The 13,483-nt window shown below is 41.6% G+C and overlaps 1 protein-coding gene across 2 annotated transcripts in view; it reads right to left on the bottom strand.

Annotated features, from left to right (window-relative positions):
* Positions 1-11,099, bottom strand: part of foxa3 (forkhead box A3) — a 22,966-nt gene extending 11,867 nt beyond the window's left edge. Inside the window, exons 1-2 of one of the 2 annotated variants that reach the window (XM_014015961.1) lie at positions 10,703-11,099; positions 5,021-6,358 (exon numbers count right to left, since the gene is read on the bottom strand). In XM_014015961.1, the coding sequence (XP_013871415.1) occupies positions 5,069-6,358; positions 10,703-10,774 (1,362 nt within the window). In that variant the 5' untranslated portion in view covers positions 10,775-11,099 and the 3' untranslated portion in view covers positions 5,021-5,068. Of the gene's footprint in view, positions 1-5,020; positions 6,359-10,702 lie in introns of those variants that run through there. The other variant, XM_014015962.1, reaches the window with a different exon arrangement.
* Positions 11,100-13,483: the final 2,384 nt, after the last annotated feature.

Below are 13,483 nucleotides of genomic sequence, written 5' to 3' on the forward strand. Positions count from 1 at the left end.
ACACACACACACACACACACACACACACACACACACACACACACACACACACACACACACACACACACACCTCAGCCAGGTTAAATGTAATCAGCCTCCTCTGTGTTCGTCTCTCAGGCCAGGCAGTTTATCTCGAGCCTCTTTGCAACACCCACGGCTGCCGGAGCAAAGTCCAACAGCTTATCTGGGCCTTGGCCGTCCGTCCGTCTGCCTGAATGAAACTGGATGTCTGCTGCTCTCAGTGTCCCTCTGTCCCAATGCTTTTTAGGGCTTTTTGTTCTTCTGTCTTCAGCTGCCAAACTGTTTCTCAACCGTCCTGTTTATCAGCTGCAGGACAAGAAATCTGACAGTTTCTGCATTTTTATATTTTTTGTCCTATTTTTTAATTGACATCATTATAACTTGATGACATTAAACTATAATTTTCTGTATGTTCTACAACCTAACTATTTTTATATATTTAGCTTTATACACAACTACTTTCCCCTTCATGAATATTGTTCATTTGGAAATCTGCTTCAGTTTTTGTTGTGATCATTTTAAACGTTTTGAACATGCAAACCTCAGAGTTTTCACTGGGTTTTTGCTCATGTTTCTGGTTTGATTTATGCATCTTAAGATGAGCCTCTGCTACATTTGATTTATTAGTTCCATGTCCAGAAGCCTGCGGTCTGCTGTGCGTGTTAAACTGTCCTGTGGGACAATAAATGTGTAAAATTTAGCAGTAAATTCAGGCTCAGATTACAAAGTAACTGACTGACTTCTTCTCTCCGTCTGTCATCACACCCATCTATTAAAAAAGAGGAGCGTGTGCCCTGAGGGTTAAACAGTAAGTGCTTCAGTCCCTCCCTCAGGCAGTAACAAGTGTAAACAGAGCACCCACCTAACAGGATCCAGGATGCACCGCCTCATTTGCATCATGCATCTTAGAAACACAACACCCGTTTTTTTCTGCTCGCTGCCTCTGTTACTTTCTTTGTTTTTTATTTATTTATTTTCCTCCTTTTTTGCAGCTCTTTGGTTTTTCACAGAAATAAAAACAGCAGCAGCAGAAAATCCTTTTTTGCATAAAACTTTTTTCTTTTTTGCACGGGGCTCCTGCTGATTTGCTGTAATAAAGCCTGAGGGTTTTTTTTTTTAACGGAGCACAAACGGTTTCACCTCAGGAAACAAATTAGAACCAGAGTGAAAGTGATGACCGACCAGTTTTTAAGATGCACCATTTTGCTGAGTCTTATTTCATTAAATCATATATTGTATTATATTATTGTATTTGGCCCACAGCCCCTGATAGGTTTTCATTTTGGCCTAATTGGGGAAAATGATTAGAACTTAATGTTGCAAACTGATATAAGGACAAAAAATACATTTTATTTTAGAACTAAAATGAAAGGATGTCATTGTAGCAACCAAAAAAGAAAACAAAAACAAAAAACTTGCAGGTCACAAGGAGAGGCAGAATAAATGGAAAACTACGAGTGAAGTTGAAGAAACTTAATAGGCTGCTGCTGATGAGGAGAAGTGGCTGCAGCTGCAACAGGTGAACAGGATGCAGGTGTGAGTGGGCGTGGCAAGAGAAGCAATATGACACAAAAGGAACTCAAAGAACTGTTGAAATAATAATAATAATAATAATAACAATAATAATAATAATAATAATAAATTTAATCATAAAATAAAATATAAAATAAAATCATAAAAAATCACTAAAAACCCAAACCCTGACAGAAACCTGCATCTGTCTTCAACTGGACGTTTATCTGCCTCCTGACGTCCTCATGATCAGAGTCTGGATCAAATCAAATCAACTTTATTTATAAAGCGCTGTAAAACAGAGCCGCTGACACAAAGTGCTGTACGTGAGAGGCCAAAAACAAACTGACTAACAAAATCAACACTAAAAACACTAAAAATAAACAAATAAAAAACAGCTAAAACAGATCAAAGTCTCAAACTGTGTTAAAAACAGTGAATAAGTTTTAATATTAGTTTTAAAAACAGCCAATGAGGAGGCCTGCCTGACGTGTCTCATTCCAGAGCTTCGGAGCAGCAACTGAAAATGCTCGATCCCCTCTGAGGGTTCACCTTGTCCTGGGCCTTTTAAGGTGCAACTGATCGGCTGACTGGAGACACCATGCCTGATTAAATAACGGTAAATAAATAAATAAATAAATACCATGCAGGGGCATATAGCTCAGAGAGGTAAGATGGGGCATGGCCATGTAAAGATTTAAAAACAAATAAAAGAACCTTAAAACGAACTCTAAAATGCATCAACTGAAGGTCACAGTTAAACTTTTAGGAGTTTCTTTGCGCCTGACGTGATTCTACTGAAACTGCAGGATTCTCTGAGTTATTCAGAGTAAATATTCTAATCTGTTAAATGTGCAGAGAGAGGCCTGAACTGAATGTGACCCCTGAGGGGACGTTTCAGCTCTGCAGGTGAGTCATACCTGAGGCAACGCAGGGAGTTTGTAGCTCCGTATCAAACCTCTGCTTCTCTATCTTATCAGACAAACTTCTCTTTTGTGCAGGCCAGGTGATGAACTGCTCAGTTTCTGCCTGTGAGGACGTGTGTCTGCACGTTAGCTGAAGTCTGTTTCACTGCTTTGTTTCTGGGGTTTCTCATTTCAATGGGAATGACAAAAAAAACTAGATATTGTTGCATTTATAACACCTGCATACATCGCAAAGAACTCAAGTCATCAGAATGGATTTATTGTTTTGGGTGGGGGTCCAAGTGGGGGGGCTCATTGGTGAATCTGATGGATAGCCTTCATCAGAGCAAAACAACAAAATACATCTGAAGCTCCTGTGTTGAACAGTCAGAGTTATAAGCGTTTTTCTATGTCCAGACACCCCTTTTTAGATGGAGCCCCCTCCTCAAATATGGGGTCTATCATAAAACCGTTGACAGGAGCAGTGTAGGTCAGACTCATCTGCATTCCTGACGAATTTCACGTTGATCATGAATTTCGCATGCGAGGGTCATAATAAAAACGTATTTTATGTGTTTGAAAAGTGAATATTTTCAGACGCTGTGAACTTAAAACCCTTCATTCTGTTGGTGCAAAGACTGAGCTTGAAGAGGACAGATGGACGGACAGACAGGAGACAGGGAGACAGGGAGACAGGGCAGGACGACTGAGGAGAACGACAGCAGGAGCTAAAATCAACAAACCAGCTTTTTGTTTTCTCGCACATGAAGGGAGCAGCCGACTCTTTCATGTCACGGGTTTTATTCTCTGGAAAGTCAGGATCACCTGCAGCTGCAGGGTGACCGTGTTTCTGCTCGTGTTGATGAACAAATTTTACTGAGACTTTCAAAAAATAGTTATTATGAAAACATTTTTCAACCCAATTCAAGATGGCCGCCACAGATAAGCAACCTTAGGAAAACAAACATGGCTAACTCCATCAGTTTTACAGGTTTTTAGCTAAACGTCTGCGGTCGTAGCCGAAACGTTGAGTGCTAACATCATGTGAGATTTGTCATGTTCGTTTAAAGATTTAACCAAAACAACAAGAAACTCTTTCGGTAAAAGTGGCAGGCGATATGCCAGGCCTGGTTTTTTAGATTTTAGTTGTTGACTTTTTTGAAAAGGTTTTCAGGTGAAAAGGAAAACTTTCATTTAATTTTCATATTTTCTGAAAGAAATCCAAAAGATTCTGATCAGTGAGAAAAAGTCAAAACTAAAGTGTGAATCATTATAGTTGAAATTAACAGAGTTTAAAGAATCTGAAAATGAATTGTTAAAGTTTGAACAATCAGAAGAGAGCTAGTGTTAGCAAAGCAAAAGCTGAAAGCAAGAAATAGCAAAGGCTATAAGTTAATCTGAGCTAAGCAAAAGCATAACCCTAAAGTCATCAGAACAGTAGCTAAAAGCTAAAAATCAGCAGCTGAAAAAGTAACAGATAAATTAGCTAATCGATTAGTAAACCTAGCAGATAATAGCCTAATGCTAAACCTAGCAAAACTTTAGCTAAAGGCCTAAACTAGTAAAACTTTAGCTACAAATTAAAACAGAATAACAGCTAAAACCAGCAAAACAATAGTTTAAATCAAAAACTAAGCAATACTGTAGCTAAAAGCTAATGTTAACATAAAATTAGCATTAGCAAGGAGGCTTAGGATTTCTGTGAAGAAAATTCTCCAAAAAAATTAAATATTCAAATCAAAAAGTCCAAGCTTTAATTTAATGAGCAGAATGTTTCAGCTGAAGCAGCTGAAAGTTTTGCTGAAGAGTTTTGCAGAAACTGTAAACATGAAAACAAGAGTGAACGCTGACTCAGCGTTCTGACCGTAAATGTTTCCCTCTCGCCGCTGACAGTTTGTGTTGGCGCCGGCTCAGCAGCGGGTCGGGGGTCTCTGTCGGAGCAGAACTCTGCTTTGAGCCTCTCGGTGGGATCCGGGTCTGTTTAGTCTGCCGGTCCGACACGTCGCACACCACAGTCACAGGTCAGGAGCTGTTTCAACAAGGTGCTGAGATTCCTGCAGAAACCGCCGGCCTCGCCAAAAACAACCGGACCGACGGATCGATCAGCTTCGCTGGGTTTTTATTCGTTTCATCACCTGCCACTCAAAGATAAATAATCTGATGTTTGTGAATCAGCTTAAATAGAACAAAACACCAAAAATGGCTAGAACGAGCCAAATCTTGGTGTGGTAGTAGCTGAGGGTCATCCACAACACAAACTTCTCTTTGATTTCGTCATTTCTCAACATAAAGGTGCAAACGTGCATTCCTTTCTACAGCTGTGTTTCCAATGCAAATGTGCGCAAAACTTTGTCGATATTCTGTTAATGTCGAAAAACACAGTTTTGCAACTACAGTGTTTCCATTAAGTAAGAAATGCTATTAAAGTCACGTGAATACGTTTGTTCTCATGATAAGTCATTACAAACATGGCAGCGATGGATGTAAACACATAGCATGTTGCTACCACGACACTAGCGCTCATCATCAGAGGAGACGTCGGCGTCTTTTATCGAGGCTTTCCAGAGACAAGTCCCTACTNGTGTGTGTGTGTGTGTGTGTGTGTGTGTGTGTGTGTGTGTGTGTCCACATTAGGAGGCGTTGAGCACCGAGCGGCTGTACAGCGTTTGGTAGTAGGCGCCTGAGTCCATGGCGGCCGGGCTGGGGCTGTCGTAGATCTGCTTGGGCCCCATGGGGGAGCTGCTGTAGCTGCTGTAGGCCATGACCTGGTCCTGGTAGGACTTCAGGTCCATCTTCTGCTCGTTGGACATGAGGTTGGTGATGGAGAAGGGGTGGTTGAAGTTGTAGTGGGGGTCCAGGGACTTGAGGGCGTCGCTCTGGAGGTCCATGTGCTGCTGCATGGCGCTGGGCAGGAGGTGGGAGGCGCTGGTTAGCGGGTGGGAGTGGAGGAGGGGGTTGGAGGAGGAGGAGGTGCCAGAGAGGGATAAGGAGGAGGGGGTGGAGGCGGAGGGGGGGCTATGGAGGTGTGAGGAGGACAGCGGAGGGCAGTCTAGAGAAACCAGGGCGTTCCTGTGAGTCTGATCGTCCGAGGAGCCCGGGTGGGAGTTGTCGGAGTGGGCGGAGTCCGCTCCTTCCGATCCACCTGCGGGGCTCTGATCCTCCCCCAGACGGTCCCCGCTGTGGCCCCCTTTCCCCGAGCCCCCGTCCTGGTTCTTGCTGCCCTTCTTGGAGGCCTTGTCCTCGATCTTGAAGCGTTTCTGGCGCCTCAGGTAGCAGCCGTTCTCGAACATGTTGCCTGACTGCGGGTGCAGGGTCCAGTAGGAGCCCTTACCCGGCTTGTCGGGCGAGCGGGCCACCTTCACGAAGCAGTCATTGAAGGACAGCGAGTGGCGGATGGAGTTCTGCCAGCGCTGCTGGTTCTCGCGGTAGTAGGGGAACAGGTCCATGATCCACTGGTAGATCTCGTTCAGGGTCAGCATCTTGCTGCTGCTCTGCTGGATGGCCATGGTGATCAGGGAGATGTAGGAGTATGGAGGCTTGGCGTGGGTCAGCGAGCGGCGGTACGGCTTCGGGGGGATCTCCTTGGGCCCCGCCCGGCTCAGGGGCCCGGTCGGGGTGTAGCTCAGCTGGCTCATGGGCTGGCCCATGTTCTGGTAGTGGGACAGCGAGCTCAGTGAGCCTGGAGCAGTGGGGCCCAGCTGGGTCAGGGAGCCCGAGGTGAGGGACGAGGCCACGGGGGAGAGCGACATGTGGCTCGGGCCGGAGCCCATGGAGGCCAGGGGGGAGCTGCTGAGGTTGGTGCTGGGGTACGCCATGTTCATGCCTGCGGGCGAGGCGTTGGCAGAGTTCAGGTTGATGTAGCTGCTGATGGTCCCCATGGAGCCCAGCCCAGAGTTCATGGTGCTGGGGGAGGAGTACATCTGCAATTTAAAAAAGAGTTTTAGCTTTTTAAAAAAGAGTCAAACAGAAAATATTTAAATAATTAGTAGTCTCAGAGAGGGTGGCACAGAGTCTGTAAATTAATATCACGCCACCCTATTTGTAGCTGAGTTAACCTTTGATACTGGATGCGTCATCCGTGACACATTTTCACAAGTTCACCTCTCATTACCACAATAATGAGACGACTCCGAAAGAATGCCAAAGGTTTCTGACAGGAGACGTTTGACCAACATGTGATGTTGCTGTGATCTCACTGACAACACGGCAGAAAGACCAGAACCAGACTAATGGTGGACACAGACACAGCTGAAACACGAGGCTCAGATTTTACAGTTCAATCAGACATGATGCCTTAAAAGCCTTAAAATCTGGGGTCTATAGAAAGTGGAACTACAATGTTTTGGTCTGAATTCCTCCTTATTGTAAATTCCACAAGCCCCGCCCCTTTTCTGAGTGTGTCAGATCAACTCGTTTTGAGGCTGTCTCTTCAAGAGGTTTTCGGCTACATAGCTGTGCAGAAACTTTTTATTTATAAATGAATTAAAAGATGTGAACAAGGGAAGTCTTGTTCATCCAGCCTTACATGTTGGAGCCAGAGTCTGACCCAGAACCAGAGTATGACCCACCATAGGAGAATGAAGACCACCAAACTGTATTTGGTAAGTCCAGACCTTATACAGTCTGTTCCGTCGTAAATATGACGTAATAGTTCAGAAAACCTCATAGAAAATAGAGAATGGGTTTAAAATCTGACCCAAGCAGAAAATAAAGATCTCTGCAGCACCAGGAGAGACTAAACTCACCTTTTCTGCCTCCTAACGACTCCAAGTTCAAACAAAATGTTTTTAACGGCTAAAAAAGTGGATTTTGCAGGTATGTCCCCTTTATTATAATTAATTTGACAACAGCAACACAAATTTAATCTCCGCCCTAACTCAGATTAGAGTTTACACCTGTTCACATCAACCAGAGTTCACAACTTTGATCTTTTTATGATCTGAAAAAAAATGTGTCAAATTTATTTTATCATTTAAAGTAAAAAAATTACCTTTAAACAGAATTATTACTATTATTTACTACTACTACTACTTCCTGTTATCTTCTTCATCATCGTCTTTTTCACCAGTAGAAACAGCCGGTTGTTGATCACGTGACTCCTGTGATGTGAAAAAAGTGTTTCCATTGCAGTTTTGTGAAAAACACCATTTTTAATATGGCCGAAAAACCACCTCATCCTAGCGCAAAAACATTTTGTGTAAAAACGTAATTTTTTTCGAAATTCACGTGTTTCCATTGAGCAAATTTATTTTCTAAATTCTAATTTGTGCATCTTCATGGTCAATGAAAACGCAGCTTATAATTAATTAGTTACAAGCTTTAGTTTTTTTAATTTAAAACTTGTAAATGATTTTATCCACATTTAAGCTTCTGTGAAAGAAACAAGCGGTTTTTCTTCCCCACATTTTTGCCTTTTTAATAAGAAAAAAAACAAAAAGAAACACGGATCATTTGAATCACATTTAAACCAACAACAATATATTATATCAGCACACGTTCAGAGTTCCAGAAGCAACACGCTAGCTTAAATAAAAGACATTTACCCTTGAAAGGAAAACACAAAGGATGTCACGTGACCTGAAATTCCTGCAGTTCATCAGAATAATCCTTCAGCGGACCCTCCACACGTCCGTCTCCTATCAGATCAGCCGTCGGTGGAAGAAAAGGCACTTATTTTGAGGGGCGTCGGGGGACGTTTGACTCCCTCATTGTTTCACAGAGTGAGCTGATGCACTGCACACACACACACGCACACACACACACACACTATCAGCCCACCTGGCCTGTGGGAGCTCCATAGTGCAAAGTACTGTATGTAAATTCTCCCATAGTGCATCTCTCCTCCCTCCTTCTGTAAAGTAACTGACTGAACTCCTCTTTAAAATGTTCGTCCTCTGAACGACGCTTGCTCGACAGAAAAAAACAACGGTTTGGGTGAAAGGAAACAGAAACAAATCACAACTTATTCTCTTTTTTTTAACTTTTTTACCACAGATTTTTTTTATTATTATTATTTTTCTGCCTGACTTAATGTTTTTCTTCATATCAACCAAATAAAAAGCCAAAACACTAAGTAAAAAGCAGACCTAACAAGCTGCTTGAAATGACAGAACTTCAGTGAATATAAAAAAGTCGTAACACCAAACGTCAGCTGAACTGTTTGCAGTAACACCTGCAGGAAGCAGTAACCTGAAATTTGTCGTCTTCTCTCCATTGTTGGATAAAAAAAAACTCACATTAAGGTTGTAACCGGTCGACAGATCACTTCATAAGATATATTAAAATTTATTCCCTTCATAAATAAATGCAAACATCCTCCCACCCACACATTACCTCTATTTACATTCTGTACAAAGTTGTTTGAAACAGGATCTTTGGGTTTTGCAGGAGAAGAAACGTCTTTTTGTCCTCGTGTAACCAACCGGCCTTTGGTTCCTTGAGCGCAGCAGTGAGACCAGAGTCCGGTTCAGACCTCAGAACCTGAGCCCGAGTGAGCAGAGAGGGCAAAAAGAGGAAGAGAAGCAGAGTTTTTTGGGTGTCCATTTTAGAAACTGGTGTCCATCTTGGCTCACCTCTGCAGACAGGTGTGCTCCGAACGAGAGAACCACTGGAACTATCCCAGTCCTGAGATACTGCCTGAACAACAGCAGACCAGTAAAAACTAAACTCAGCAAAGGAGTCCAACGTTGTGTATTAATTAACATCAGAACTAGTGCTTTAGTGAGATTTATTGGTGGGTTTTATGTCATATTAGGTCATAAATCCTTAAAAATGTTCCTTTTTTAAGTTCTGTCTTCTTGCTGTCAGAAAATAAGTCATAAATCAAAACATGTGAGAGCTAAAGTGATGCATTATTCAGCTTGTTTTCAGGCTCATTACAAAAAACATGTTTTTTTAAGTAAAATAAAGATCTTTTTGTGTATTTTTGGACTAAGGACAGCACAGTGTTAAAGGTGTTAAAAGTAGCTCCTTACAAGATGGCTGCCAACAAATCTTAACGCTATTCCAGTGTTTCTCTCGTTTTGTGTGTGTGTGTGTGTGTGTGTGTGNAGAGAGAGAGAGAGAGAGAGAGAGAGAGAGAGAGAGAGAGAGAGAGAGAGTTGGAAATCTGATGTTTGAGGAAAAACAACTGTTTGTGAGTCAGTCTGGGAAAATAAAGTTGGTTAAATGTTTTAACAAAATTTGCATAACTAATAAACAAATAACCTCAGTTTCCAAACTAAGAAAACTCCTGCAGCTCTGTTTGAACAACAGAAATAAAAACATTTTTAAAACAATAAAGGAGGAGTTTTTCACTTTTTTGGCTGCTTTTAATGATCCATTAATATAAATTAAAGTTTTCGTGTGACACAGATGTGAAATGTGGAGGAAAATCTGCCTGAATCTCCATTTAAAAGGCGCCTCTTATCAATGCACAATGAGGGTCTCAGTGCGCGCAGACAGGACATGGATTTCACACCGAGATGGGAAAACCTGAAAATGCGTAAAAAGCGCGTCATGGTGCCTCTGAGCTCAGGCTGCCTCCTGGGGTAAAAAAAGAAAGAGAAGAAAAAAAAGCAGCTCCACATTTTAACTTTAACAATCTCCTTCTTCTGAGTTTTATGTAGATTAATAATTTCAACCTTTTTTAATATTTATAACCGTGTAAAACCTGAACCAAGCAGCTCGGTTACTGATTGGTGGTTAAAGATTATCAGACTCTTTCTTCTGGGTAATTTCATCAGGTTGGATCGAGCTGAGGTGAGAAGCTGCTGATGGGATTAACTTTAATTGAATTAAAGAGAAAAACAATAAAGTTTGTTTCATTAACGTGTGAGGAAGAGGAAAGTTCATTTTATTGTTTCAAAACTAAATTAAAAACAAGATTTAGTTCAACAAGATTATTGTTAAATGTGATGTTTTTATTCTACTTGTAAACATCCTTTTTTTACATTTAATAAAGTATTTAAGTATTTAAAAGCCTAGTTTGATCAAAAATAAAATCTTTTCGTTTTATAATTTTGTAATTATTGATTTCAACTTCTACAGACATGGTTGGAGTTTTCTGATCATTTGAACACTTCTAGAAGAGTTTATCATTATTTATTTATTACTAGTTGCAATAATCTAAAGAATTTGTTTTGTGTGTTTTTTTAATCCTGTTGCGCAAATAAACTTTTGCTCTTCTTTCCTCTAATTTAAAAACCCAAACTTTGTTCACCACAAAACAAGCAGTTGGATTATTAATAAAGCTTGAATGAATTTGTAGAATATGGTGGGATTACCTCACTGGCCTCGCTGTAAAAACTATTCCACTCTGGTAAATCGTGCGCTTCCATCTTCACGGAGCTCAACATCCCAGACTGCAGCCTTCAGAGGGAAAGAATCGATCTAAGACGGGAGATTTTTTTTTAAAAAAGTCAAAACAAATATAAAATCCTCAGCAAAGTTTCAGCGGAAAAATCCAAACAGAAAAAAAAAATTCGTGACGTGAAGAAACTTCAACTTTTTGCGTGAAAATCGTGGAAAAGCGACGCTCCTGTGGAATCTTCAGGTCAGAGTTTCTTCTGACTCAGTCATCCATTGTTTTGAAACTTTGTTGGACTTTCTCCTTGTGGCCCGTTTCCTTCTGTCTTTCCCACCGGAGGCCGAGGAGGGGGGGGGGACGCGGCTGGTGCGGGACGGAGGAGCAGCGCGCAAACACGGTCCAGACCTGTGGACCTGCTGGTCTTTTATAAGGTGCTGTCGGGTCCCGCCCCGCGCTCCCAACATTTGAATACGGAGCTGGGATCCAGGACGGGCCCCGCGCAAAAGGCCAATGTGGCCCCCTGGCGTGCTGTTTATTGGCGCGGCGGCTGCAGGGGCCCACCCGGGCGCCCAAACCCCCCCCCCCCCCCCCCCCCCCCGCTCCCACAGCTGCAAGGAAACGTTTCCATTATTATTTAAAAAAACGATAATATATTTTAACCTGGTGAAAACAAACAAAGAAAAGAAGTTTTGTTTCATTATTTGAAACATTTTTATTTTGTGTTGTAAAAATGTAAACACGTTAGAGAAATAAAAAAGTTGGAGCTGCAGCTTCTGAGAGTTAAACTCGTTCCCGCAGATCAAAAGATCATTTGTAAATATTTGATTATAATAAAAATGTCAGATTATCACAGATTATAACCAGAAAAATAATCTCAGAACAGCATATCTTGAAAGGACTCTGTTTGTTTGGTGCGTAAAATGGAGCGGTTTGGTGCCAGGCTGTGCGCGCAGCTGAATGAAATCCTCCAAGAACTTCTTCTATTTTTTTTTATTTTTTTATTCCGTGGGATCCCGGGGGAGGGGGGGGGGGCTCGGACTCTTGTGTTGTGGAATCCACATCAGGCCTGAGTGCAGACGGAGGCGCGTGAATGTCAATGCCTCCTCCTAACGGAGGGCGCATGGAGAGGCATGGAGATGTAATGGATGCGCACGCGGGAGGTCGACGGGATTAAAGTGTGAGAAGAGATCCAGAGGAAACAACCGGAAGTGAAATCAGCTGAGTGGTGGAGAAGAAAATATCAGATCTATAAAGTGTCCAAGGCCGTGCTGCCTTCAGGGACAGAACTTTATTCCTGAATATTTAACTTTCTTCTTCTCCTCCACAACTGGGATTAGGATTATTTAAACATCTGATAACCTTTATCAGCTGTTTACCAAAAGCTGTCAGGTCCATTATCACATGAGGTGAGCTGACACCTGGGGGGTAATAATGTAAAGATGGCTTTTTTTATAAAACCAGAAATAAAAAGTGGCTGACTTCCAGATATCCTAAAATTTTGAAATCTTTAAAATCTGGTTCACTTTTTTATTTACAAACAAACTTCTTAAACTCAGGTTGAATTAGCAACATGAAACATTTTAGCCAACACTATTGTTTCAGAATATCTGTGGACTTTAAAGGTCTCATATTTGAGAAAAGACCTGGTTTGAGGCAACATTGTAGCTTTTTGTGCCATTTGATGCTACAACACTTTTACTTCAAAAGAACCTGAGTATTTCAAGTGATACAAAGATCATGTACTTTGATTTAAACAAGTTAAAGTATAACATCAGAGTCTGGATTAATGAATACACTTGAAGGTTTGTCACAAAAATGGAAACTATAAAAATAGATTACCTTGAAACATTCAGTAAATGTTATTAAATGAACCACAGCTGTTTAAATAATCAATGTTATCTTTTTATTTAATAACCTTTATTCATTTAAATGCTTAATTAATTAAGCACAACACACAAAAATAGAAAAAAAGGGACAGAAAAAGTTAGACATTTGATTGGACAAACATAACAGAAGTGGGTGGGCTTATACTCCGTTACACTCGCCCACAACCACACCTCCAATTGAATTTTATATTTTTACTTTGTTCACATGATTTCTTGAAGTGTTAACATTTTTACGATGTCAAACGGTGCCCCAGGCTTGTTTCATCGGTATGCTTCCATGCCGGGCCACTAGGTGGTGCTGTGATTTTTTTATTTCCATCTCCAGGATGAAAAAAAAAGTTACATCTAAACATCTGAAACCATGACTGAACCACGGTTTGAGTTTGTTTTGCTCCCAGCTGTAAAGAACGAGCAGCGCAAACACAGAGCTCTGCCGTTCATCGAGGCGTGCAGAAAAACGTTCGACTGCAGCTGTCTGCTGTGCGTACACAGGATTCCACTCGAAAAAACCTCCACGTCGGAGAAAACGAGCTCTGTTATCGTGCGGCAGAAAAGCTGCAGAGACATAAGGCTTCATCCTGAAGATGTGAAACACAGTTAGATTTAATCAAAGCGTCTAATATTTGACGCCTCGAACATCCTGTTGAAAGTGTCAGTATTGTTGTTGTGTTGCATCTTTTGTAAACTTGTTCTCAGATCCCGACTCTTCCTGTGTGGGGCCTGTTTTTCATGTCAATGGGCCTCCGTATCGTCCATTATCACCTCTGTAAATGGTTTAACAATGGCTGCAATGAGCTGAGGCTAATGGAGGAAGCATGCAGTGAAGAGGTGTGGGAAGATTTTTCACACACACACACACACACACACACACA

The sequence above is a fragment of the Austrofundulus limnaeus genome, unplaced genomic scaffold (genome assembly GCF_001266775.1).
Source record: "Austrofundulus limnaeus strain Quisiro unplaced genomic scaffold, Austrofundulus_limnaeus-1.0 Scaffold136, whole genome shotgun sequence".
NCBI lineage: Eukaryota > Metazoa > Chordata > Actinopteri > Cyprinodontiformes > Rivulidae > Austrofundulus > Austrofundulus limnaeus.